Source organism: Hippocampus zosterae, chromosome 7, assembly GCF_025434085.1.
Source record: "Hippocampus zosterae strain Florida chromosome 7, ASM2543408v3, whole genome shotgun sequence".
Taxonomy (NCBI): Eukaryota; Metazoa; Chordata; class Actinopteri; order Syngnathiformes; family Syngnathidae; genus Hippocampus; species Hippocampus zosterae.
Genome location: NC_067457.1, coordinates 2,116,566 through 2,142,617, shown reverse-complemented (window position 1 = coordinate 2,142,617; position 26,052 = coordinate 2,116,566). Strand labels below are relative to the sequence as shown.

The 26,052-nt window shown below is 51.0% G+C and overlaps 4 protein-coding genes and 4 long non-coding RNA genes across 12 annotated transcripts in view; 4 read left to right on the top strand and 4 right to left on the bottom strand.

Moving 5' to 3' along the window:
* aldh18a1 (aldehyde dehydrogenase 18 family, member A1) overlaps nucleotides 1-19,924 on the bottom strand; it is a 140,164-nt gene extending 120,240 nt beyond the window's left edge. For all 3 annotated transcript variants that reach the window (XR_007963192.1, XR_007963191.1, XR_007963193.1), the window contains exon 1: nucleotides 19,582-19,924. The gene's annotated coding sequence lies outside the window, so the exon portion shown is untranslated. The remainder of the gene's footprint in view (nucleotides 1-19,581) is intronic.
* Nucleotides 1-20,929, bottom strand: part of LOC127604074 (uncharacterized) — a 140,516-nt gene extending 119,587 nt beyond the window's left edge. The window contains exon 1 of the long non-coding RNA XR_007963203.1: nucleotides 20,781-20,929. This is a non-coding gene — a long non-coding RNA (uncharacterized LOC127604074). The remainder of the gene's footprint in view (nucleotides 1-20,780) is intronic.
* On the bottom strand, nucleotides 1,261-9,074 carry fam53b (family with sequence similarity 53 member B). The gene is made up of 5 exons (XM_052070872.1): nucleotides 8,171-9,074; nucleotides 4,444-4,604; nucleotides 4,019-4,073; nucleotides 2,846-3,501; nucleotides 1,261-1,972 (listed from the first exon to the last, which is right to left on the bottom strand). The coding sequence occupies exons 2-5, from the start codon at nucleotides 4,528-4,530 to the stop codon at nucleotides 1,706-1,708; spliced, it is 1,065 nt and encodes a 354-aa protein (XP_051926832.1). The 5' UTR covers nucleotides 4,531-4,604; nucleotides 8,171-9,074; the 3' UTR covers nucleotides 1,261-1,705.
* On the top strand, nucleotides 3,501-6,991 carry LOC127604071 (uncharacterized). The gene is made up of 2 exons (XR_007963199.1): nucleotides 3,501-4,266; nucleotides 4,356-6,991. It is a non-coding gene; the product is annotated as an uncharacterized LOC127604071 (long non-coding RNA).
* hpdl (4-hydroxyphenylpyruvate dioxygenase-like) lies at nucleotides 9,961-13,386 on the bottom strand. Its single transcript, XM_052070859.1, has 5 exons — nucleotides 12,574-13,386; nucleotides 12,109-12,275; nucleotides 11,867-12,018; nucleotides 11,200-11,318; nucleotides 9,961-10,574 (listed from the first exon to the last, which is right to left on the bottom strand). The coding sequence occupies exons 1-5, from the start codon at nucleotides 13,215-13,217 to the stop codon at nucleotides 10,385-10,387; spliced, it is 1,272 nt and encodes a 423-aa protein (XP_051926819.1). The 5' UTR covers nucleotides 13,218-13,386; the 3' UTR covers nucleotides 9,961-10,384.
* On the top strand, nucleotides 12,270-12,728 carry LOC127604077 (uncharacterized). The gene is made up of 2 exons (XR_007963207.1): nucleotides 12,270-12,472; nucleotides 12,564-12,728. It is a non-coding gene; the product is annotated as an uncharacterized LOC127604077 (long non-coding RNA).
* LOC127604069 (uncharacterized) lies at nucleotides 13,816-15,659 on the top strand. 3 transcript variants are annotated; one of them, XR_007963197.1, is made up of 4 exons: nucleotides 13,816-14,645; nucleotides 14,734-14,796; nucleotides 14,868-15,354; nucleotides 15,443-15,659. It is a non-coding gene; the product is annotated as an uncharacterized LOC127604069 (long non-coding RNA). The 3 variants fall into 3 exon arrangements; XR_007963196.1 differs by having other exon boundaries at nucleotides 14,724-14,796; XR_007963195.1 differs by having other exon boundaries at nucleotides 13,818-14,796.
* Nucleotides 20,930-21,068: 139 nt separating the features above from the next.
* On the top strand, nucleotides 21,069-25,865 carry zranb1a (zinc finger, RAN-binding domain containing 1a). Its single transcript, XM_052070793.1, has 10 exons — nucleotides 21,069-21,390; nucleotides 21,740-22,566; nucleotides 23,358-23,545; nucleotides 23,627-23,780; nucleotides 23,857-23,928; nucleotides 24,016-24,217; nucleotides 24,308-24,428; nucleotides 24,581-24,710; nucleotides 24,877-25,109; nucleotides 25,195-25,865. Exons 2-10 carry the CDS (start codon nucleotides 21,750-21,752, stop codon nucleotides 25,351-25,353), a joined length of 2,076 nt encoding a protein of 691 aa, XP_051926753.1. The 5' UTR covers nucleotides 21,069-21,390; nucleotides 21,740-21,749; the 3' UTR covers nucleotides 25,354-25,865.
* Nucleotides 25,866-26,052: the final 187 nt, after the last annotated feature.

Genomic DNA, 26,052 nt, shown 5'->3' with positions numbered 1-26,052 from the left:
ATATTTAGCGTTGTGTGTGTGTGTGTGTGTGTGTGTGTGTGTGTGTGTGTGTGCACTCTGCCCTTGACCAGGATGTCAACTAAACTCTGCACACCTGCACTGGTCCATGTGCAATCTTAGAGCACCGGCGTACCGATACTTCGGGAGAGCGCGTGCAAGTATGGGGAGAGCATGAAACCTCCGCACGTGGAAGGTCAGAGCCCAGACCTATACCCTGAAACCTCAGAATTCTGTTTTCCCTCCGTTATGACGATGTGGATAAGGGAGCACGGTGCAAGTCAAGAATTTGACATTTTATTTGAAGGCTGCGTTTCCCCCAACCGAACTACAGCTCCTAGTTGATTTAAAACTTTACGGTGTGCTTGGACAAGAAAGCGTTTGACTTGTAGATTTGACTACATGAGCACGATCTGAGTCAAGAGTGAGTGTAGGGCCAACTGTCATGTGATAAGGCCGGGTGTGACCCCCCCATGAACACTTGACTACCATTTTATTGTTAAGACCACCCCCCCCCCCCGCCCCCCGCCCTCCCTCCATCCTCCCTTTGCACCGTTATCTCCTATTAGAACATGGTCTCCTTCCCCTTGCTGCAACACGGCTGATTAAAGGGCCGGCCGGCAAGGCGCAGGATGTTTCAGGCGGCCGCACAAGGTTTCCGTTCTGAAACAAGAATTGAAGTCTTGGCGCATGGCAGGTTTTTGTAACACAATGGGGAACTTGTACCCTATATGATGACTGACGCGTTTGATCCGAATGTGAAATCTGGAATGAATTACGGAGTGAAGCGTTTTGTTGTGATTGGGGGGGGGTTTGCGTGGCGGGTCGCTGCAAGGTTAGCAAGCAAGCCTGACACATGGCCCACATAACACAAGCGCCTCGCACGTCACCGGGGCTCCTCTCAAGGAAAAAAAAGACCCTTTTGTTTGCCCCTTGCAGAGAAGGCCGCGTGGGATGAGGGGAGGGCGGGGGGTGGGGGGTGGGGGGGTCGATCTCAGCTTAGCTCCGTCACTCCAGCCGCAATTATCATCATCATTCTTGTTCGTTCGGTCGGCTTCACAAACACAGATTCATCAAGCGCGCCGTCGCTTGTCTTTAATTAGGTCAGTTTGCATCGTGGCATTAAATACAAAATCGCCTTTTTAAAACTTCAGTTGCTCTCCCGCAGAGGGCCCCCAGCTTGGCTCCGATACATTTGTATTTTTAACTACCAGTAGCTAAAGAAAAAAAAAGGGGGGGGGGAGGAAAACACGCACGAGGGCCCGTTTGAAACTTTTTATTTTATATAGAAATACGCTCGTGTTTTTACATCACCTTATCGTCACACGTCGTTAAAATATGAATGCGATTAGCGTCAGAACGGATCTTGCATCGATCTTGGAGAGAAGCCACGTTTCCCTTTTGTGGCTTGAGTCATTTCCCTGCGTGTGCGTTTCTGTGCTTTGGGTCGTCCGACTTGCCCGCTTGTGGGAATCTCTACAAACCTGCTGCAAATTCTCTCCAAGCGCTAACGTAGCGGTGAAGGGTTAGCGGCAAAAAAATGTTAAGACGAATAATTTCAGAGTTGACGCTTCCTGATTGCCTTGTCTCCTGAGACGCATTTGGAACCCCCTGCCTACTTGGGTGGGGGGTGTATGGGGGGGTGCAGCTTAAGACTGAAAAAAAATGAGTGCATAACAACTTCCTTTGTAAGACTTTCAAGTCGCTCTCAATTCCTCTCGATCTGCTCAATGTCCAGCTCTCCTCCGAGCAGATGCACGTCCTTCCCGGTGCTACCGAGGCCCGTCCACGGGGGCAGCAGCTTATCTTTGCGGCACGTGGACATCCGCTCCACCTCCTGGATGTTGAGACCAGGCGGCTCGTGCTCTGTCGCGGGCGGAACATCGTCCGAAGCGTTGTCGGCGGAGGAATCCTCGCTGTGTCGACACTGGCCTGAGATTCCATGGCAGCTGAGGCTGTGGAAGTTTGGAAGTTTCTGCAAAGATGGATGGAAAACAGGAACCGCCTTTGTGAAATGATTCCGCACGGACCCCTTGTACATTACAGCTAATGGCCTAATGAATTTCATGTTCATGGTGCACTTCCACGGGAATGAGTACGAGTCATTATGAGCGTTATTCCGTTTAGGCATCGATGAAGCATGCTAATTGTTCAGCGCTCTTTTCCAGCGGGCTTCGCACAATGACGGCATACATGCAGGAGAAACCTTCAAAGGACCTCGGGTAGAACGGATGCCAGGATCCTGACAGCTGAACACTCGGAGCGAGAAGCTTTGCTCGCTCCGAACTGGGATGATCCAATCTTTACGCTTTAATGCGGAGAAGACGGAACAGCTGCCCAGCGCCCGAACGCGGCGGACAAAGGGAGCCCAGAAAGCCCCTCGATGGCTTACGTAAGCAGCAAACAGGCGTGCTGGAGACTGAGTGTGATCCCCCCCCTACCCCCCTTTCCTGAAAGAACCTCCATCACCCCGCGCTGGTGAAACCTCGACCAGTCTCATCATCCGCTTTGACCTTGACTGGCAGTCCACAGACGCTGATCAATTATATCGCAGAGCCGAGCCCGCCCTGGCCTGTTGCCCCCCCACCCGCCCGCTCTAGCTGAATTCACCCCCCAATCAATACCTCTTTACAACCACGCCCCGCTACTGTGACCTCTGCCGCAGCTGTTTCGGTCCCTGACATTGACGGGTAACTGACACCCCGCCCTCAGTCAGTGGGCCAGCCAGCACTGCGAAGCGCAGTCAAGTCGGTCACGACCCGGTGTGCAGGGTTCTGGGACCCGTTTTGATGAGTTTCCAACTCCCTGCAACGAGTACGGCCGCGATTCCACACTTGTTAACACCAACCTGGGTCATCTTTGCCAGGTCCAGCGAGGGCCTTTGCACGTCATCCGGCCTCCGGCGCTTGACGCCGATTTTCTTGTCATTGAGGACGCAGGGCTGTGAGCGGCTGCGGGCGAGACCCCCCGGCCCTCCTCGGCGCTCCGGTTCAGGGGTGGAGTCGGGCGAGCTGACGGGCGAAGGGCCGCCGAGCTCGGGGATCCGTTCGTCGGAGCGGTAGAGCGGCCGGGCCAGGGCGGCGGCGGCGGGCAGGCTGAGGCTGAGGCTGATGCTGGCGCTCCGCCGGATGGCCGGGAAGCCCGTGGGAGCGATTCCGCCACCATGGACACTGCCGCCGCTGTGGCACCTCCTCTTTTCCACGGCCGTCCACACTCTGGATCCTTGAGGTCGCCAGGTGGAGCGGTGCAGCTCCTCGGAGCAGGAGAGGGACCGGCATTGACGTTTGCTGGGCGGCGCCGCCGGCGAGGACGCGGGGGCCTCGGTCAGGCTGAGGTCCTGCAGGAGGCTGCTGATGGTGCCGGACGTGCGGCCCACATCCCAGCCCCATCTGGAGGTGTTCGGGTGCACCTCTGGCAGGATGTCCCAGAGGCTCTCCAGGCTCGTGCCAACCTGACCCTGCGGCGCGGCGCGGCCGCGTGCCACTCGGCACCATCCCCCGGTATCTGCAAACACGTCGGCCACACACACACACACACAATTTCTTTCAGAATGGATTCTCACCCGTAAACGTGTCCAAACACTGAGATGTCACGATTCTCAGAGCTAATAGCCGTGCCAAGCTCTTTTCCCGTCAAAACCTGACTTGTGAATCCTGATTGGAATTAATCACTCATGTGATTGAGGAACCGAGCAACTCTTAAGGCCTTTTCTTTGGCCGCTTTGACTCCTTTGGGATTTATTCAGTGAGCAAGGCTGCAGAGTAGCACTTCCTGTTCTCTCTCAAAACCATGAGTTCGAAAAGAGCCCGCCCGGTTAATTGCGTCTCGCGATGCTGCACAATCAGTCGGATGTATGAATGACTTGTGCTGTCTTGTGCTTGCTCGCCAGGGGACGTTCGGTCATTTCTCAGGAATGGCGCACGGTAAACACGCATCCGTTTTGTCTGTCCTTAACCCCTCACCAGCATTGTCTTTTCTCAGCTTGTCAACGCATATTCTTGTCAACGCCTTTCTTTCTTACCCGCGAGTTCACGAGAGAAGAGAGCGGTCCCCTGGCTCATGGTCTCGCTCTGGAACTGCGGAAATAAGAGCAGAATAATCACGCCGGCATGTCTTGACTTCATTTTCTTGTGGCCCAAAGGGCAGGACGGAATTCTTCTACTCCTCCACCTACGCGATTTGCAAAAATGAGTCAGAGTGGCCGACGCTGAACGACTCTATTGTGCCTGCGAGTGGAGTAAACGGAGAGCGGGTGACAGAAACGCCGCGGTGAGATCTGGCGGAGGATGATGATGATGATGAGCCATGATGCAAGTCAATGTAACGGCTACAAAAGCCTCTCGTGTTCTCAATTTCAGTTCCGTCGCACCATCTTGCCTGAGCAGTTTCCGGTGGATGTCGAAATTGGAGCTGGAATTCAAGCTGACGCAGTGAGCGCTCACTCACCGAGCCCAAATGTGTGCTTTTCGACGTTACATTTTCGCCGCCCTTTTCCGGCCTCTTCTTGCAAATGATCACCATTGCGACGCGCATCCCAGTCCCGAGCCGTTTTGGCGAGTGTCAGTCCGGCGGGCCATGGCGAATCTTCACTCCTCGGGCCGCCGATCCTGATGGGAGAGACGCGCGCACAGTTGAGTATTTTTGCCGAGCATCTTTTCCCCATGCCGATGTGCTTTAACCCACTCGAGCTTTTGTCTCATTTGGAAAAATCAATTTGTGCCACATTTGTTTTGTTCTCACGCTACTAAACGGATGATTCATAGCCGTGCAAACGAGGCAGGAGCGAAAGTTATCCACACGGGGTCAAAGTTGTGTAATTGAATCCTCAGAGTGTTTGCGGGGGGTGGCCAGGAATAGCCGACCTTGCGGTTATCCACACAACCTTCCCGGCGGTGGAGGATGCAAGTATCACGAGTACCACAGAGCCAAGTGGCTTCGGCGAGGCCGGATGGATGACATGGAAAATCTGTGTAGCATTAGCTTGTAGCATCAGTCCAAGTTCCCCCCCCCCCCCCCCAATACTATATGGGGATGTCGATGGTTGTTTATGTTCACACCCTGTGATTGATTGGCATCTAGTTCAGGGTGTGGATGGATGTGAAATAATACAACTGTAATGATCATACCGTTTATTATCTATTTTAATTATGACTCCATTTGTTGAAGTATCATACGAATGATCGCAATTTGATCTTGTCAGCAAAGATCAGGCTTAATATTGTTTCAATTGCTTCAATGCATGCTACCATTTCAATTGTCTGTGCCCAAAGAAAAATAACGTGAAATTAAAAAGTATGAAATATGTGATTAAAAATATAATAAATACAAGATAAGAATTAGTTTTCCCCAGTAGTCTTCTACAAATTTAAAACAAGGAGATCCGCTAAAAGTGTTGGGCCTAAGACACATCCCGCGCGGTGCTTCCAAGGGGGCCGCAAAATCTGATACGCCCCAATTAGAGCGGCTTGTCCATACATTGGCTAGACTGTAATCCCCCCCAGCCAACAAACATTACATCAGGATTTGGGTCTTGACTGACAATTAGCGCTAATGCTAATCCATGCTATAACCCCTAGACAGCTGGTTTAAAAAAAAATAAAAAATACAAAAACATTTTAAATGTCGAATCAACTGGTTGAAATGTAAATTGCGGCCGGCGTTGCGTCTTCCCTTGCAAGCGACTTAAAATGTCCTTCACGTAACATCTTCACACATTACAGCAGTTTATGATCAGCAGATATTTGCTTTCGTGCTAGTCCGCGAGAGTTCACCGGATCATAAAGTCTGTTTCGCCAAAGTGAAAGGAACACCGCGTGACTTAGGTGGAAAGCACCTCACAAAGACGTTCACTAGTACGCGAGTACAGCTCGTGGCGTACTACTTGTAGCTTGCCATGTTTGGACTCTTGTCTTGTGTGACTAAACGTGTGGAAGGGTGTGTTGTGACAAAGCACGTCAAAAAAGGAAACGCTTAATTGACGGTTGGAACCAGTTTTTTTTTTTTCCGATGCCTAATCGCTGTGGTAATTTACCCAAAGGCCAAACTTTTTCTTCCTTGTTATTAATTAAAGGGCAGGTGCCAGGATGACGGGGCTCAAAGCAAACATACCAAAGTAGGCTACGTTCACTTCTGTCCATTTATGAATAAAATGAGCTCAGCGGAGTGGGGAGGGATCACGGGGGTGGGCCGGGGGTCTCGTCCAGCTTGCAGCTGCCCGCTTACCATAAACACAAAGACTCAGCATGGCTGCCAAGCAGAGGCGCGCTCCCAAGGGGGCCCGCTGTTTAATTATCCCCCCCCCCCACCCCCTCCACACACACATAATCGCGGCAACTGTACACTCTAGCGCAGGAGCCATTAAGGGCAAACAATTGAAAACACAAACATCCTCCGGGCCGCGCCGCACGGGAACGTGTCAGAAGCGCGCTCGCCTCTTTCACACGGAGATCCTGTAAATTTGCCCCATCAGAGCAGACCCCCACCTGTTATCCAATTCCTAGAAATTGTTACCCTACAATTCCGCAAGAATCGCATTTTTGGTACAGATCCATTTCAACATGGCGCTACCGACAGTATAAGCTCGACATTGGGACTGTTGCGTGTCGGTATCTTTCACGCGGAACAGTGCGGAAGGGGAAACGCTAGCTTTGCTTGTTACCCCGCTGATACTGCATCATCACGTAGGGCAGTAACTTTTCCACTAAAACGCTACTGTACTAGCAGAGCCACACCATGTACGCTTCTTACGTTCGTACATCATGTGCAGGATCATACGGCAAGACCACTGCAACTCTTTAGAAAGAACTCTCCGGTTTGTCCCTGCGGCGCAACCACAACCACTAGTTCCACCAACAGCCAAGACCCCCCCCCCACGAAAGTCGAATTGAGTTTGGCAAAGAAAATTGGCATGACGAGCACCCACAGAATGTTACACACAGGCTACAGAGCAAACACGAGGTTCTGCCGCCATCCGCTCGGAAATGGATCTACTGTGCTTGTTTTAAAAAAAAAAGGTCATATGTGTAGTTGAAGTGTAATATTTTCCACATGTATTGTCACATCACGGGGTGTCTTTGAGCCGCACCGTGACTGAATAACTGACGACAGCGCGTGTTTCACGTTTTGGTTCTGGTGGACTCGTACGACAACCACATTTGAGGGTAACGGTCCTCCCTTTTTAAATCCTACGTCAAGCGACACCATTAGCATGCTAAGATGGTTCTAAACTTTAAATTAATTCTCTTATGGCTATGTTTGAAAACCCTTAGACCAAACTTTATCAACCAATCCGTAGTAATATATCTGACTTACGACAATGTGTCCGGATTTATACCGTAGTAAATAACAGTTCATATAACTACTTTTTTCCCCCTATTAAAAACATCTGTATTCCATGTTGGTTCCCCTCAGCATAGGCCATTATCAGAGTGTGACACTATGATAACCATGAGCAAAAATATCACAATTTCACGGTATTGCAATTGCAGTTCTAAAATGTATTGCTTGGAAATTTGGTTTGGTAAGTAAAATTTTCCATTCAACCAAAAAGGTATTAAAAAAAACAACAAGAGAACATTTGGTGTATTTGTGACCGTACAAAGATGTTTTTTTCTTGAATAAAATATAGTATAAAAACCAAAAAGAACTTATTTCTCAGGAAAAAAATGACTAATTGCTGCGGGATGGAACATTTTGGATTGTTACAACCGCTATAGATTTTATAGAAGTAATTTTGCGGTCCGCACTCACGCGCGGACACCATCCCCCCCACCCTCAGGTGGATGCCTGGGGGCCCACTCGCCCCACCCCTTTGCACGCCACTGCGCCCCATGTGGGATCTCAACTTTATCTTATCAAATTCATAACAGGGTACGCTTGAACTTACATCAAGTGAAATTAGAATACGCCGTTTAAAAAAAAAATCAGTGGAGACAATTCGCGTGAAAGAAAAAAAAAACATGTCGTTGAATGTGTGCAAATTATTAAAAGAAATATACACCACAGACAAAAGAAAGATGAACATGGTCGAGGAAAACGTTTTCAGAGCCATAAAGTTATTTGACTAACAATCACCATCCGTGGCGACTGAAGAACATGTTAAAGCGCTCTAACAAGTTAGTAAACACATTTCGTATTTACGTGGTCAAAGCTTGAGACGGGTGTCTAACATTACCTTCTAGCTGCTTTTCAGTGTAGCCGGATCATGTTGTCATCTGATGTGCATTCTTTTGAAGCAAACGAACAAAAACAGAAAGCCAGCATGAGACGCGCAGCCAGTAATTCGCTGAGCAGCAGTGTAAAGTGCAACATTTACTCAAGTCCGACGCTCTACTGTGCAACATTGCTAGTGACGTCACATAGTGGACGAGACCATTCGCGAACAGCCTGGAGGGGCGTCGCATCACTTTCCCACCGCCAAACTCGACATGTGAACAGCAATGCGTTTATTGTTCATCGTCATACAATCATGCAATTTTCACTTTTCTAAATGAAACGCTCATATTTCCAACCCTGTTGAAAAGTCAAAGCGTATGTGAAAATTATCTTCCTTGAACTTAATGGATCGATCCGGACGTGCTGTAATGAAAAGTAATCAGTTTTGCACGCGCACACGCACGAACACTAAAGTGCTTCCACAACATAAAACTTGAAACCTGATAACTTTACCATACCAATGTGACCCAGAGGGGGTAATGCTGAGATCTCTCTTTCTTAAACTCGAATAATAACGGGTCTGTCATAGAAAAAAAAAAGAATAAATACATTTATGGCAAACAGATGTCCAGGAAGTGACCTTTGACATTGTTCTACCGACATAATATAGAGTCTTTAAGTAAGAATATTCTCACTGTACAAACTGGCTGTTGTTTCAAATGTTTTTGGAAGTAGATTTCATCCATTATACTAAGGGGCACAAGCACCAGTCATTCAATTTGATACAATTTTCATTTTTGATCGACACTGGCAGGGAAGTATTCATTTTGCGATAATGCTTCACTAACAGCATCATTTCCCAAGTCATCTTTAACTTTAAAAAATATTGAAAGATGCACATATTCCATTTTTAAGGTAAGAGTTTTTTAAGACATTTTTAATAACAGTTGTAGGGAACTTTTTTCCATGTATTTTTCCATACTAAATTTCAAGAAAGTTTGTTAAAATATGCATCAAGGTGGCACGGTGACCTACTGGTTAGCACATCCGCCTCACAATGTACAGATCATGCGTTCGATTCTGATGTTAAACTTGAAAAGCACGTGTTCAACCTGAGTCTGAAGCTGGTCAGAATTTCGCAGCTGCCTATCTGCCCGGCATTGGCTCATTTTGAAACTGTGGGTACTAAGGGAGGCACACCCCTGGGTGAAACCCTTTCGGTCATCAAGGAGTTACATCTGTTAAGTGTCACTAATCCCCCCCACCCCTCCATCAGCCCCTTCTAGACTGTCTGCCTTTTGTGTTAAAGGGCAGACGGGATTTGTGCTTGCTTGAGGGAGGATGGTGGGGCGGGGGTTCCAAATATCTTTGAATGTTTTGTTTCACACTTGTATTGTGTTTATTGAGCTCATAGGGGGCGCTGTCTACTCACAGAAATAGACTGCGAGTTCCAGGAAGCTTGTGATTTATGGCCTTAGGACAAGTGTACACCACCTGTAGCTCTGACGGCTGGCTCACAGACTCTTGTCACAGGACCTGATCTTTCTCTCCCTTGATGAACAGTTTGTCCTCCTCCACTCCACAAAAGGGATGGAGGGGGGGGGGGGGGGGGGGGGGGTCGACACGCATTGTACAACTAATGTATTTTTTGAGTGTGTAGGAGTCCAGTGTCCAGTGGAGTAAGACGTGTTACACTCTGAAAAAAAGACTTATGATTGCAGCGTAGTCAATTATGAAACTTTTTGTGTGTATTATATGGCTACATCCATGTACTGTGTGTGTATAATATATTTTTTATTGGCAAGTAAATAAGTGGCTGTTTAAAACTGATTTATTTTCAGAAATGCAAGAGGTCACGCAGTGTCTCAGAGAGGTTTATAAAACCAGCACATGGGAAAAAGAACAGTAGTTTAGAAAAACACCAGCACCGAAGAAGAACGCGTCTAATTTGTATTTTGGAGAAGCATGTACAGTAACAGGAAGTGTATTTTGCTCCTAACAATTGATTTTGATCCGTAATGCAACACGGTCCCACGGAATAAATATGTCAATACATTAATTTTCAACATTCGACTTCAAAAGCGATACTTATGCATTGCTTGAAAACCCCCGCAAAAATACCCGAACAAAAAAATTTTTTTTTTTTACATTCTGTGCTCTCTCTTTCATAGGTGTGCCCTGTTGCTAGATGTTCAAAAAAAAAATCCCTTCCAGTGTGCATGCTTCAAAGTTCTTAACGTGGCTGTTGCGGGGCGGTTTCCTGAGCGCCCGCCAGCTTCTCTTCATCCATGTACACCTGAACCGACCTCCAAAGGGCCCGGACGTTGCCCTCGCCAAAGCCGCTCGACCCCCGGCGCTCGATCAGCTCCAAGAAGAAGGTGTCCTCGGCAAAGAGTGGCTTGGTGAACACCTGCAGGAGGTACCTGGGGGAGGGGGACGTTAAGCTTGAGGACTGTTTGCTTACTGAAAGGAGATACAGTAGAGCTGGACAACGTGGCAGCATGTTGGCGATCCCTGGTGTAAGCAGCTTTGAGCTACCCAACCGACTTAGGGAGGGGAAAAAAAGTGTGAGGGGGGGGGTGGGGGGGGAAGAAACACCTGTCCAAAAACTTGGATCGATATCCATCCATCCATTTTCCTAACCGCTTGATCCTCACTGGGGTCGCGGGGGGTGCTGGAGCCTATCCCAGCTGTCTTCGGGCAGTAGGCGGGGGACACCCTGAATCGGTTGCCAGCCAATCGCAGGGCACACAGAGACGAACAACCATTCGCACTCACATTCACACCTAGGGACAATTTAGAGCATTCAATCAGCCTGCAATGCATGTTTTTGGAATGTGGGAGGAAACCGAGTACCCGGAGAAAACCCACGCAGGCCCGGGGAGAACATGCAAACTCCACACAGGGAGGCCGGAGCTGGAATCGAACCCGGTACCTCCGCACTGTGAAGCCGATGTGCTAACCACTGGACTACCGGGCCGCACTTGGATCGATAATATTGATTAATTGGCCAGCCCTAATATGAGATCAAATAAGATAATGGATCACCTCTGCGACTCGCGGGCCGACGAGGCCTGCATCTGTGGGTCGGCGTCCAGAAGAACGCCGTGCTGCGCCAACTTCTGGGCGTCCTGTCCCGCGTCCTCAATCTCCCGCAGTTTTCCCAACTGCTCATGCACAAGTTTTAAAAGACAAAAGGTGGCGAGGAACTTAGTGACGAGAATTAGTTGCTCAACATGGAACAAGGATTTATTACAGAATTCAACTTTCTCCCCCCCCCCCCCTACAATAAATCCGTTGGATCATTTATATGATGGGATTTTATTGTGTTGTATTGGTTTTATCACACTGTTTAGTATTTGTTTATACATGTATGAGCACTGAACTGTTCCTATAGCGTTAATACATATAATCGTCATGCAAACGTAATCCGTATATCATACTTGTGGTATTTGTCTATCAAACAAGCATAACTAAAAAAAAATAAAAAAAAAAGAACAGACTTTGTGTACCTCAAGTGTCTGTTCCATGACCACTTCTATTTGTTCTGAGCATTATGTGTATTAGCACTGCAGGAACAGTTTACACACTGAAGAAACAATGTCTTGCGGCCGGCCTGGGAACGAGTCAAAATCCCCCGGGAAGAGCTGGAATAAGTGCCTAGGAGGGGGGGGGGAGTTTGTAGTCCATTTAGGCCGTTGGTGTTTATGCAAACCTCAGTGTAGTAGGCAGGCGGTGGAGAGAAGAAGCGTACGCCGGCATCGGCCATGTGGCGCGCCGCTTCCACGATGTCGCCTGTGTACAGTCCAATGTGCTGGACCCCCGCCGCCTGGTGCTCCTCCAAAAAAGTGTTCACCTGGTTACTGCCTGCGGGGAAGCACGAGATGACATTGACATTCAATAATATTGAATTAATCTTCCTCACCGTGTCAATATTTGCTCAGCTTTTGTCACCACCTTGATCGGGCAGCGATTCGGCGAGGACAAACTTGCATCCGGGCTGGTTTTGCCGTGCGCCGGGCAGCGACAGGCCCGACTCGCCGCATTTCCTGTACTCCATGGCGGAGAGGCGGAGGCCGATGCCCTTCTGGTTGATGACAAAGCCGCTGTCCGCTTCGTCATTTCTGCCAAGATGCCGCGCACACATCGACATTGCATCAACTGGGAGGGAGACGCAACCAAACGCCGCTGAACACGTGCACTTTTTGGTGTCGTGTCGGTCATTTTAGGGACCGGTGGACGACCGTCCAGTAAGAGCAAACGTATATGAAGCAAGATGTGGCATGGCTGCCATTAAGTCAGGACACGGTGATGCATTCAGGTTCAAGTTTCATTTGTCCAGTGACTACATTTGGAAGTAAAAAAGACTTGATCAAATTAACTCAAGTCTAATTCAAACTAATCCATTTAAGGAGGTCTTACCGATGGATGAAGAACCTCTGGAAGCCAAATAGTTGTTGGTACCAACTCTGGACTTTCTGGCTGGTACCGGTGGCGCACGCGTAAGTGATGTGGTCCACGTGAGTGACAGCCTCAGGTCGGTGCTGCTTCTCTTGGTCGCCTTCCGTCACCAGGAAGCCGGGCAAAAAGCTTCCCGGGTACTCGCTCTTGTCGATCAACGTGTGGCACACGTTTCCCACCACGGAGCGCAGCACGGCGTAGGTGACCTGGCCCCGGTGGTCCCGCACGGTGGTGGGCGGCACCGGGAAGCTGCAGCCCATCCGCCGAAGAGCCTCGTACGAGCCGTGAACGTCGTCCACCTCGAAGCACACGTTGCACGCCGTGTCTACCGGGTGGTGCGACGTGACGTCGTAAAGGCACCCCGCCGCGTGGTGATGCTCCGGCGGCTGCGGCTCGACATTGAGCCGGCCGCGGTCTCCTCGGTTCGCCCTCTCGTTGACGACAAACACGGCGGATCCGGTCCTGAAGGCGAGCTGCCGGGTGCTCTCCGTCAGCCTGGTCGCGAACAGGTTGAACTTGAATTTGTTACGGAAGTCGTTGGCCAGTTTGTCCACATTGGAGACGTGCAGAGAAATGTGGTGGATCCGTCTCACGGAGGCCGCCATGTCGCTTGTGGAAAGTCACCACTGGGCGCGTCCGTATCATGCCAGTTTAACTTTTGCTTTCTCGCGCTCTCGCTCGCTGTGTTTCTTTTTTCTCTCTCTCTCTCTCCCGCCCTCTCTTTTTAAAAACGTTTGTTAACGCTTACTTCTCCAATCTATGTATGATATTTATGAGGTCATCTTAGATGGCATGCAAGGAACGTAACAGACTCAAATTCTGAAAACACCGGAGCAACTTATTGTTCTGAAAAAAAGATTTTTGAAAACAAAGCCCACCGGCATCCTCATTCACATAATTTTCACATGATTCAAACTGAATGAATCATACAATATGAATGCATTGATGTCAATGATATTGGATACACGTTGTCATCAAATCAGTCTGTCAAATGGATTGCCTGCAGGGATTTTGACGGTCCAGCAGGTGTCAGTGGTCAGCGACACAGGATCCACACAGTGCGTCATCGTGTCACACGCTTTATGCCGCCTCATGGATCCTTCACGAGAGAATGGGAGTTTTCCATGATCTTGTGGAAGGGCGTGCGGCGGAGCGGGTGGACGGGGACGAGCGGAGGCTGGCGAAGGTGAGAAACGAGTCGTATTTTACGCCATGTTAATCACTTTGGGGCAGAAAGTCGAGCAATTTCCGGGATAAGCCAAAGCAGTCACCCTGGCGGGTCAACGGGTGGCGCTCGTGTGCAAAACAAGCAGCGGTAGAAGAAGGTTGGCCCGGATTGGCCCACGTGACGTCAGGCTAGCAAATGAATTGGAGTCAGGTGTGCGGGAGGAATTTAATCGAGCGCGGTGCACAGCTGCGGCAAGATGGCGACCGAGCGAGCACACGAGCAAATGTTTGTCGCTTGTCGTCCTTTCTCGCGATGTCCTTTTGTTTGTTCCCCGATTTGCAGCGTAGGTGGTGGGACTGCAGGACGCCACGACCCGTTCGCCTTTCCCTTGATGTCGTGCATTGTGCTCTTCGTTTCTCTTGCCGCGTTTTCAACTTTTGGGGGGTTTGTTTTAAAGCTGGCCAGCTTTTTTTGGGGGGGGGGGGGGGGGTTGTTTTAAATTGTTGCAAATGACAAAACCGATGTCTTTGTGAATTGAACAATGAAAGGTTTGGGTTTGTGTGTTTGACCAAATGTTTGAACGTTTTCTCTCGGGTGGTACGCACTTATTTATCCGATTCATGTAAATGTTTGGGGTTTTTTTTCCCTTCAGCCAATATGAGGAAGCCCAATTGCATGTCTAACCCCCTCCCCCCCCCCTTGCAGGTTATTCACCAATGTTCTATAAACGTGAATATTATTGTGGAAGCCTGAATCGCTTCACGAATGCACATTTTCAGCGCTTTCTGCTCCCAACACAGCCCAAAGTCCATCTTCATTCGTCCACTTGCGGGCTGCGAGAGGCAACAAGATCCATGAGGCGAGAGTAAGAGAACCAACGGTTTGAGTCGTGAGACCTGCAGAACCCGAGTGTTTTTCATTTTATTTGTTTTTTTTGGGACAGGATGCGCCAGCGAAATAGAGCAGCATGAAGACGAGTAGAAGAGGAGCCCAATGAATTGGAAGAGTGTGCAGAGGTGAGCAAACGCATGGCAATTGAATTAAGGAGGGGCACCTGCAAAAATGTTTGACCTTTTGTGTTTTGCAGGGCTCACATGGAGCTGAATGGAATGAGAACAAGGAGCAGTTCCACAAGCGAAGCGAGCGGCGCACCGATGAGGATCATCCGTCTGCGGGCTGCCTGAAAATGCTGAACAGGAGGGGCCAAAGTATTGAGCTTTGCGGTGTGCCTCGTGCTCGGCGTGGGTTGTCAATATCCGATGTTTGGAGCCGGCGGTGGAATCTGTCTTTGTGGGGACTCGAGTGCTCTTTGGCAAGGCGTGTTGCTGGTCAGCTAGTTGTTTGGCTTTTCTAGATCCAGAGCAACTTTGTGGCGTTTGTCAGTTGGGAAGCTGCTTTGTGGGCGACAGTGTAGGCAGGCTCGTTTTGCCGGATGAAGGAAGGGTCGAAATGTCATCAAACACACGGCCAATGAATGTGTGAGTGGTGTCTAACTGTCCCCCCCCTCTTTCAGGGCTCTGACATGGATGTGATCCGGAAGAAGGACCACTTGCTCTCGTCGAAGGGGCTCCAAGGTGAAGGTAGCTACTGAGGTGACTTGCGCCTGCATGAAAAATGACAAGGCATGTGACCATTTATCCCCCCCCCCCCCCCCCCCCCCAGCGTTCCCAAACGAGAGACGCGGAGGCCATGGCACTGGGAGAGTGAAAAGCCAAACCGACAGGGGCAGAGTATGTCGACGTACCGCTCGGGTGTTTGTCGCCGCCGCTCTCACTAACTCACTGGGTGTGCACTCACTAACGCCAAAGCATGATGAGGATTTGGGACTGAGCCTGCTGCGGTCAAGGCCGTCAGCCTCTCAACGACCAATTCAATAAAAAAAAAAGTTTCAGCACCTTTGTTCTGTACATGTCATTGACAACAATACCAATCAACGAGTTGCGCAAATCTGTCGGTCGTCGCAGCACGTGAACAGCGGTTGCAGCTTCCGTTCGGTCCCACGGCGGTGGCAGCAGCGGGCTTGTTGGAGGCGACGGCGAGGAGGAGGGCGGCCGGACTCTTAAGCAGCGACGCGTCGGTTTGACATTGGATTTGCTGTGAATACAATACCCCCCCCCCCCTTGTCAATCATGCTTCACGGTTTTAGTCGGACATTGCGTTAAAGTTAAATGGTCGCAATTGCATGTTACATTAATGACGGTAACGTGTGGCCTCATGGTCCAATTGGCTCCAAGGTCACACGTTGTACAGCATGAATTGGTTAGGGTTAGTGACACACACGGTCAATTAGTTAGGGTTAGTTACAAGCATAGGACGTAATTCATTGGTTATTGCGGTACAGTACGGTGAACACGAATGCATTTCCCCTGGCCAGATTCGAACCCTGGATCTCAGGTGAACGAACCCGCGGCGAACCCTTTCGGCCAGCGGTGACCTGCCGCAACCGTCGCTCCTTGTCCATTCATCCTCAACAATCGCACGTCCTGAGCCGCGCGGCACCGGCCGTGGGTCGCCGAGAGTAAAATTCACCAGCGGCCGGCACTTGACGAAGCCGTCGCGGTCCAGTGGTCCAGTGGACGCGACGGTAGCTTTCGACGACTCCCGTTCAAATCCTCGTTCGGCTGCCTATTCTTAGCGCAAGGCACGGTTAACCGTTTTGAATATGCCTTATATTTATTGTTAAAGTTATGGATGCATGCCTACATCATTAATTATTAAAAAAATGTCAGTTTAAGTTGTTTCGTTTCCAATAAAGGAATAAAATGTTGCATACATTTCTAATGTCATTCGGTTAGGATTAACGACACACGGCGTGGACACATTAATTGGTTAGGGTTAGTGACACGCATGGTTAATTGGTTAGGGTTAGTGACAAGCATCGGACGGAATTCATAGGTTAGTGCGGTACAGTACAGTGAACACAAATGCATTTCCCCTGCCGAGATTCGAACCCTGGATCTCAGGTGAACGAACCCGCGGCGAACCCTCTGGGCCAGCGGCGACCTGCAGACCGACCCCGCTCCCTCTCCATACATCCTCAAAAATCGGACGGCACGGCCCGCCCCTCGGGGCTCTGGCTTTGGCTTGCCGAGAATAAAAGTGTACAGCGGCCGGGAGCCGCCGAGCCGACGTGGCCCACTGGAGAAGGACACGACGGTGCGATTCGACGACCCCAGTTCAAATCCTCGTCTCGGCAGTGGGTGCCCAACGAAAGGAAAGGCACGTTCAATGGCGACAAATCTGAAAGACGGCGAAATACACGCCGGTTGAATTTAATTATACCAAAATGATCTGTACCCAAATACATAAATATTATATATATATATATATAGTTATGAATAAATTCATCTGTATATTAATGTATATACATAAAAAACTATATGTATAGATAGATATATACAGTAGATATGAATAAATAAATGTATATATCTATATATATATACAGGATATATATAGAATTGTATATATATACTTATATATATATATATATATATATATATATATATATATATATATATATATATATATATATATATGCAGTAGAGAGATTGGTTTATATTGGTTTTTTTCATTTACAGGGGTTTTAAGACAGTAGGGGTGGGGGGGGGAGGCGGCGGCGAAGCCGCCGCCTCCCCCCCCCACCCCGAAGGAAGGTGTGTAGGGGAGGGGGGGAGGGGGCGGCTTCGCCGCCCCCTCCCCCCCTCCCCTACACGGAACCTGGAGGGGGGGGGGCTCTGGGCCGCGGCGAAGCCGCGGCCCAGAGCCCCCCCCCCCCAGGTTCTTTTTTTGGGGTGGGGGGGAGGCGACCCCTGCGCTCCTTCTACTGCATATATATATAGATATATATATCTATATACATATATATATACATTAATTTATTCATATATACTGTATATCTATCTATCTATCTATAATTTTATATATATCCTATATATATACACATTTTTTTATTCATATATACTGTATATATCTATCTATACATATATATATGATTTTTTATGTATATACATTCATATACGGATGTATTTATTCATAACAATATTATATCTACATGTATATATATAGTATTTATGTATAGATCATTTTGGTATAATTAAATTCAACCAGCGTGTATTCTGCCGTCTTTCAGATTGGTCGCCATTGAACGTGCCTTTCCTGTCGTTCAGCACCCCCTGACGAAACGAGGATTTGAACCGGGGTCGTCGAATCGCACCGTCGTGTCCTCTGCCACTGGGCCACGTCGGCTCGGCGGCTCCCCGCCGCTGTACATTTTTATTCTCGGCAAGCCAAAGCCAGAGCCCCGAGGGGCGGGCCGTCCGATTTTTGAGGATGTATGGAGAGGGAGCGGGGTCGGTCTGCAGGTCACCGCTGGCCGAGAGGGTTCGCCGCGGGTTCGTTCACCTGAGATCCAGGGTTCGAATCTCGGCAGGGGAAATGCATTTGTGTTCACTGTACTGTACCGCACTAACCAATGAATTCCGTCCGATGCTTGTCACTAACCCTAACCAATTAACCATGCGTGTCACTAACCCTAACCAATTAATGAGAGAGGCGGGGGACACCCTGAACCGGTTGCCAGCCTGTCGCAGGCCTGCAAGCTCACAGACATGACCGTCATTCCGCGCTCACACCACGGGACAATTCGAAGAGTTCAATTCACCTGCCGTGTATTTCGGGAGGATGTGGGACAAAAGCGTTGTACCCAAAGTAAATCCACTTTAACGCAATGTCTGACTAAAACCGTGAAGCATGATTGACAAGGGGGGGGTACTGTATTCACAGCAAATAAAATGAATTGCACAAGAGCCCAACTGCCCCAGGCAGAAACGTCACCCCCCCACCCCCCAATACGTTTATTCGAGTCATGGCATTTTCTCAAATTCATTTAACATTGTCATTCTTTTACAACCCCCCACACAAGAAAACAAGTTACACATACACCCTCCCCACTGCTTAAAGTAGACCATTCGACGGCCCTTCTCTTTGGTTCAAGAATAAAGACAAACATAAATAGCTGACTGGATTTTTTTTTGGGTGGGGGAGGAACCTATGTCAAACCGACGCGTCGCTGCCTGAGAAGAGTCCGGCCGCCCTCCTCCTCGCCGTCGCCTCCAACAAGCCCGCTGCTGCCACCGCCGTCGGACCGAACGGAAGCTGCAACCGCTGTTCACGTGCTGCGACGACTGACTGAGATTTGCGCAACTTGATCGTTCTGTACATGTCATTGACAACAATACCAAAGGTGCTGAAACTTTTTTTTTATTGAATTGGTCGTTGAGAGGCTCCGTCCCAAATCCTCATGCTTTGGCGTTAGTGAGTGCACACCCAGTGAGTTAGTGAGAGAGCGGCGGCGACAAACACCGAGCGGTACGTCGACATACTCTCCCCCTGTCGGTTTGGCATTTCACTCCCAGTGCCATGGCCTCCGCGTCTCGTTTGGGAACGCTGGGGGGGGGGGGGGGAATAAATGGTCACATGCCTTGTCATTTTTCATGCAGGCGCAAGTCACCTCAGTAGCTACCTTCACCTTGGAGCCCCTTCGACGAGAGCAAGTGGTCCTTCTTCCGGATCACATCCATGTCAGAGCCCTGAAGGGGGGGGGGGGGGGGGGGGAGGAAGGAAGAGAAGAAACATCGTTAGACTGACACCACTCACACATTCATTGGCCGTGTGTTTGATGACATTTCAACCCTTCATCCGGCAAAACGAGCCTGCCTACACTGTCGCCCACAAAGCAGCATCCCAACTGACAAACGCCACAAAGCTGCTCTGGATCCAGAAAAGCCAAACAACTAGCTGACCAGCAACACGCCTTGCCAAAGAGCACTCGAGTCCCCACAAAGACACGGGTTCCACCGCCGGCTCCAAACGCGCCACTGCTACCATCAGATATTGACAACCCACGCCGAGCACGAGGCGTCCCCCAAAGCTCAATACTCTGGCCCCTCCTGTTCAGCATTTTCAGGCAGCCCGCGGACGGATGATCCTCATCGGTGCGCCGCTCGCTTCGCTTCGTTTGTGGAACTGCTCCTTGTTCTCATTCAGCTCCATGTGAGCCCTGCAAAACACAAAAGGTCAAACATTTTTGCAGGTGCCCCTCGTTAATTCAATTGCCATGCGTTTGGTCACCTCCGCACGCTCCTCTTCTACTCGTCTTCATGCTGCTCTAATTCGCTGGTGCATCCTGTCCCAAATAATGCAAACACAGTGCTAAAAAAAAAAAAAAAAAGTAAAGCACTCAGGTTCTGCAGGTCTCACGACTCAAACCGTTGGTCCTCTTACTCTCGCCTCATGGATCTTGTTGCCTCTCGCAGCCCGCAAGTGGACGAATGAAGATGGACTTCGGGATGTGTTTGGAGCAGAAAGCGCTGAAAATGTGCATTCGTGAAACGATTCAGGCTTCCACAGTAATATTCACATTTATAGAACAACGGGGGGCATTGGTGAATAACCTGCAAAGGGGCGGGGGGTTAGACATGCAATTGGGCTTCCTCATATTGGCTGAAGGGAAAAAAAACCCAAACAAGAAACTTGGTCAAACCAGACATGAATCGGAGAAATAAGTGCGTACCACCTGAGAAGAAACGTTCAAACATTTGGTCAAACACACAAACCCAAACCTTTCATTGTTCAATTCACAAAGACATCGGTTTTGTCATTTGCAACAATTAAAAAAAAAAAAAAAAAAAAAGCTGGCCAGCTTTAAAACAAACCCCCCAAAAGTTGAAAACGCGGCAAGAGAAACGAAGAGCACAATGCACGACATCAAGGGAAAGGCGAACGGGTCGTGGCGTCCTGCAGTCCCACCACCTACGCTGCAAATCGGGGAACAAACAAAAGGACATCGTGAGAAAGGACGACAAGCGACAAACATTTGCTCGTGTGCTCGCTCGGTCGCCATCTTGCCGCAGCTGTGCACCGCGCTCGATTAAATTCCTCCCGCACACCTGACTCCAATTCATTTATTAGCCTGACGTCACGTGGGCCAATCCGAGCCAACCTTCTTCTACCGCTGCTTGTTCCACGGTGTTTTGCACACGAGCGCCACCCGTTGACCCGCCAGGGTGACTGCTTTGGCTATATAGTTTTAACATAAAATAAATCGCTCCTTTTTAAAGAAAGGCTCCTTGAAAACCCAAATATCCCACTATACCGAACGCCTCATGACTTTCTCTGTCGGCCCCCCGCCCACCTCCCGACGCGCACATTACCCAACGTTGTTGTCCTCCCGATCTCACCCAATCACGACGAGCGCTGGGCCAGCTGATTTGTGACGTCAACGGGCCCAGCGTTTATTTGGGCTCAGGCTACGCTTTCGTCTCTGCATCGCCGCCATTAAAAAAAACAAAACAAACAAAAAGCAACAAAACACACACAAAAAAATCAACGAAGGTCGCGGCTCTTCACAGGTCCGACCGACGAACAGACTGTTTCTTCTGCGGCGTGGTGAACGTGTCCGTCGAGCTAAACATGTTAAAGGATAAAAGGCGTTTGAAGACGTCGATTCGGGAAAGATTCGACCGAGCAGTAGGCGGCGGCGCAGGAATTGGAAGGGGGACCTCACAACAAGCCATTGTTGTGGTTCCCCAAACAACACGTCAAGTGAGACGGTAAGAGATTTGCACCCTTTCGAATATGATGAAATAGTGGGTCGTGTCATGGTGCAATGCGTCGCCAGGTCAACTGGGTTTGCAAAGATGGCGAGTTCACGCTGCACAGTCGTATTTCAACTTCGCCACTAAATAAAACAAAAGGCTGTTCGACTCATTTTTGCAGACAGGCTCGGCAAGACCCTCTTCCACGCCGACCTGTTGAAGAATATTTTTGGACGTTACACTCTATTCGACTTTATTTTCTAATCCGTTTTGATTTTGGTACAGATTTTCCAAGTACAGGATGTGCTCCGTATGAAACGATGGATGAGCTTGACACCCGTGCGCTTGATCTGCTGCCGCGCAGGTGATCCACGATGACGGACGCGAGGGAGAAATGGGCCTGCGACTACTGCACCTACGAGAACTGGCCCTCCGCCACCAAGTGCACCATGTGCCGCGCACACAGGTCCCGCGTTCCCATCATCACGGAGGAGCCGTACAAAAGCGGGCCCGACGCGGACCCGGCGCGGCGTCCGTGGGACCTCCGCGCCGGCGAGGGCGGCGGCCTCCTCATCTGCCCGGACTCCAGCGCCCGGCCCCGCGTGCGGCCGGCCGGCATGGCGGAGATCGCCGCCAAGTGGTCCTGCCACATGTGCACCTACCTAAACTGGCCCCGAGCTGTTCGCTGCACGCAGTGTCTGTGCCGGCGCCCCAAAAACGGCAGCCCGACCGAGTCGCCCCACGCCTCCGGCTGCCGCCCGGCGCCGCCCTGCTTTCCCGCGGACCCGTGCGAGGAGTACAACGACCGCAACCGCCTGGACACCCGCCGGCAGTACTGGACTTGCTCGTCGTGCACTTACCAGAACTCGCCCGTAACGCTCACGTGCGTGGCGTGCGAGAGCCCGCAGGCCATCGAGCTGGCCGCCCCCTCCGCCGAGCGCTCGTCCGTCATCAACGAGCAGGAACGGGCGTGGCGGAGCGGTCGCGCGGGCGGCACGGGTCCTCTCGGCCAGGGGAGGTCGCCTTATTTGGCCGAGAGCGAGGCCAGCGTCCAAATGGACTTCCAGAGAATCGAAGTGGCGGCGGCGGCCGTGAGCGGCAAGGACGAGCGGGAGACGGACTTCAAGAAGCTCAAGCAGATACGAAACCGCATGAGGAAAACGGACTGGCTGTTTCTCAGCGCTTGTGCCGGTGAGTCGCTCTTGCGTTTGGATCCACCTTCACGCAGAGATGGCGGCCTTCCTCGGCCTCCGTTTGGGCCACCGGCGGATTGTGAAACAATTCCGCCCCGCCCGTTTGTTTGTGCCGCTTGGTCGACTTGAAAGCGGCCAACTCGCCGGCAGTTGTTGCGACGTAGACAGACGGCATCAGGGCGAGCGTGACACGGCCCTTTATGGCTTTGACTGAAGATAGCCTTTGAGGGGCTAAGAGGGGGGTGGCTGCTGGCCCAGCTGGTGGCAATGAATGGGCATGTCTGGCAGAGTGGCCCGCGAGGACTTTCTGGATGTGGCTCAAAACAACCCCCCCTTCCTTGTAAACACCACCGGAATAGATAACAAGGGGGAGTAGGTATTGTATGACATCCACTTCTATGAAAAAGGAAAGTAGACCCCCCCCCCCCCCAACTATAACCACACAATTGTGAACATTCTGCAATGTTTTCTTTTGCGTGTTTGTTGAGAGTCACGCTCACTCTTGGCAGAGAGCGCCGTTCTAGTTTCATGTCAGGGGGGGGGGGCGCACTCGGAGGTTCCCGACAGTACAGGAAGTGTCCGGCGCCTCGTCACTTCCTCGAGTGCGGCGACAGCATAGGGAGAATCTCGGAATGATTCTTTTTTCCCCTCCTAAAATGCGATTTCTATTTGACTAGTCGACACGCATCGATTTCGTGACTACGACCGTCCTGGCTTATGCACGCACCTCAAAGGGGGGGGGGGGGGTGATTTCCAACGTGTCGATCTCTCCTCTTTTTCCCCCGCCAGGCGTGGTGGAAGGAGACCTGGCGCCGGTGGAGGCGTACAAGTCGTCGGGCGGCGACATCGCGCGGCAGCTGAGCGCCGACGAGGTGCAGCTGCTCAACCGGGCGTCGGCGTTCGATGCCGGCTTCACGCTGGTGCACCTGGCCATTCGCTTCCAGAGGCAGGACATGCTCGCCGTCCTCCTCACCGAGGTCAGCGCCGACAATTCGCTCGCTGACGGGCAACGGGTGTCACCTTTGCGCCCCCCCCCCGACCTCCCATTACCTTTTCAGGTGACTCAGCGGGCGGCCAAGCGCATCCCGTCCATGGCGTGCCCCGAGCTGACGGAGCAGATCCGCCGGGAGATTGTGGCGTCGCTGCATCAGCGCAAGGGCGACTTTGCCTGCTACTTCCTCAGCGACCTGGTCACCTTCACGCTGCCCGCCGGTGAAGCCCCCCCCCCCACCCCCCCTCCATTTCATCGTGCCCGTTCTCCGCCTTCTAACCGCCGTGTCGCCCGCAGATATTGAGGACCTGCCCCCCGCCGTCCAGGAGAAACTCTTCGATGAGGTTCTCGATCGGGACGTGCAAAAAGGTGAGACGCTTACCCGGACTTGCTTCGCGTCAGATGCGCCTCGACGCCGACTCGGCCCCCGCCCGTCGTCTTGCGTTTCCCGCGCAGAACTGGAGGAAGACTCGGCGGTCATCAACTGGTCGATGGAGCCGGCGGGCACGCGTCTGGACAGCCGCCTGTACGCGCTGTGGAACCGCACGGCCGGCGACTGCCTGCTGGATTCGGTTCTGCAGGCCACGTGGGGCATCTACGACAAGGACTCGGTCCTGCGCAAGACGCTCCACGACAGCCTGCACGACTGCTCGCACTGGTCAGATCGGGGGGAGAAAGAAAAATCAGTCAACCTGCACGTCTATTTTTTTTTTTTCAACGCGTTGCCGCTCTTTTGTCGTCTTTGCAGGTTTTACACTCGCTGGAAGGAGTGGGAATCGTGGTACTCGCAAAGCTTCGGTCTTCACTTTTCTCTGCGGGAGGAGCAGTGGCAGGAGGACTGGGCCTTCATCTTGTCTCTGGCCAGCCAGGTGGGAGTCCCGTTGCGGGAAACGTCGGCCATTTTAGCTCGCCGTTTCATTTAAACAACCTGGCGGCACAAGAATATATGATCAAACTTGACGTGAGATGAAGGAAACCCGCAGTGTGTGACGTCTCCTGTGTGTGTTTTGTGTGGGTGCAGCCCGGGGCAAGCCTGGAGCAAACCCACATTTTCGTGCTGGCACACATCCTCCGCAGGCCCATCATCGTTTACGGCGTGAAGTACTACAAAAGTTTCCGAGGGGAGACTTTAGGCTACGCGCGATTTCAAGGCCAGTTTCTACCATACCGCCTACTCCAGAATTCATCAGCAGATTGCTAAATTTGTCACATCGTCTATTTGGGAGATGTCAAATTGGGCTCGGGTCGGAATCGGAGCCCCGGTGAGTCAAAATGTGCGGGAAAAGGGGGCAAATGATTGTGCGTGTGCGTGCGCAGGCGTGTACTTACCGCTGCTGTGGGAGCAGAGCTTCTGCTGGAAGAGCCCCATCGCGCTGGGCTACACGCGCGGCCACTTCTCGGCCCTGGTGGCCATGGAGAACGACGGCTACGGCGACAATCGCGGCGCCGGCGCCAACCTGGACGCCGACGACGACGTCACCGTCACCTTCCTGCCTCTGGTGGACAGCGAGCGTAAGCTGCTGCACATCCACTTCCTGTCGGCGCAGGAGGTACGCCGCCGGATCCTCGCGAGCTTGACGTTGAAAGGGGACGGGGGGGGGCCCCCTTTGAAAGCTGCGGCGGCTTTTCCTTCAGATGGGCAACGAGGAGCAGCAGGAGAAGCTCCTGCGATCGTGGCTGGACTGCAGCGTGACGGACGGCGGCATGCTGGCCGCCGTGCAGAAGAGCTCGCGGCGCCGCAACCACCCGCTGGTCACGCAGATGCTGGAGAAGTGGCTGGACACCTACCGATAAAAATACGACCCTGCGCCGCGCTCGACGACGGCGAGGAGGACGACGACGAGTGAGTGACGCGCACTTGTTAAAAAAAAAAAAAAAAAAGAGTGCGGACAGTCGGGAGGACCCCCCTCCCAACCTCACCAAAATCTTTCCAAACGCATGTGCTGCTGGAGGAAATCCACTTGTCCACCTCATACTGTAGATTTACCAGTACAGTACCACTTTTTTTCTTGGGGGGGGGGTTGCAGTTTGCCTGACAGACATTTACCCAAGGAACCCCCCCCCCCACACCCCCTGTACCTACCCCGACCCGTTTGATTATTCTTGAAGCTATTTATTTTAGTTTTTTTTTTTTGCATAGATTAACAGCTGCATTCTGCAAGGGAGGGGTGGTGGTGGTGGTGTGGGGGGGGGGCGCAGTTTACTGACATTTTCACATTGAGACACAGAATCTCGGAAGAGAGAAGAAGCAAATGCTTTCTCTTTTGACAGAGTGCATTCATTTCATTAAATTTGATTCACTTGCATCTTTGCTTTGCTTCCCCCCCCCCCCCCCCCTCCGATTGTGTGCATCTGTAAGGCGCAACTTGCAGCTGGATCTCAAAATTATGAGGAATTGCGCATGTGAGGATGATGTAAAAAAATAAATCAAAGGATTGAATATGCAGATCAAGAATTCACGCCAGCGTCTCCAATCCAATCCGTGATCAGCAA

What these genes read in the sequence shown, in the direction of transcription:
- fam53b (XM_052070872.1), bottom strand. Translation starts at nt 4,530, where the DNA reads ATGCGCGTCGCAATGGTGATCATTTGCAAGAAGAGGCCGGAAAAGGGC. An exon ending in CTTCTCTCGTGAACTCGCGG is followed by an intron (nt 3,502 to 4,018) that starts GTAAGAAAGAAA and finishes ACGTGTTTGCAG; the next exon opens with ATACCGGGGGATGGTGCCGA. An exon ending in ACCTGGCAAAGATGACCCAG is followed by an intron (nt 1,973 to 2,845) that starts GTTGGTGTTAAC and finishes CCATCTTTGCAG; the next exon opens with AAACTTCCAAACTTCCACAG.
- hpdl (XM_052070859.1), bottom strand. Translation starts at nt 13,217, where the DNA reads ATGGCGGCCTCCGTGAGACGGATCCACCACATTTCTCTGCACGTCTCC. An exon ending in CAGAGGTTCTTCATCCATCG is followed by an intron (nt 12,276 to 12,573) that starts GTAAGACCTCCT and finishes GCATCTTGGCAG; the next exon opens with AAATGACGAAGCGGACAGCG. An exon ending in CGCCTGCCTACTACACTGAG is followed by an intron (nt 11,319 to 11,866) that starts GTTTGCATAAAC and finishes GTGCATGAGCAG; the next exon opens with TTGGGAAAACTGCGGGAGAT.
- zranb1a (XM_052070793.1), top strand. Translation starts at nt 21,750, where the DNA reads ATGACGGACGCGAGGGAGAAATGGGCCTGCGACTACTGCACCTACGAG. An exon ending in GTTTCTCAGCGCTTGTGCCG is followed by an intron (nt 22,567 to 23,357) that starts GTGAGTCGCTCT and finishes TTCCCCCGCCAG; the next exon opens with GCGTGGTGGAAGGAGACCTG. An exon ending in CTGCACGACTGCTCGCACTG is followed by an intron (nt 24,218 to 24,307) that starts GTCAGATCGGGG and finishes TCGTCTTTGCAG; the next exon opens with GTTTTACACTCGCTGGAAGG.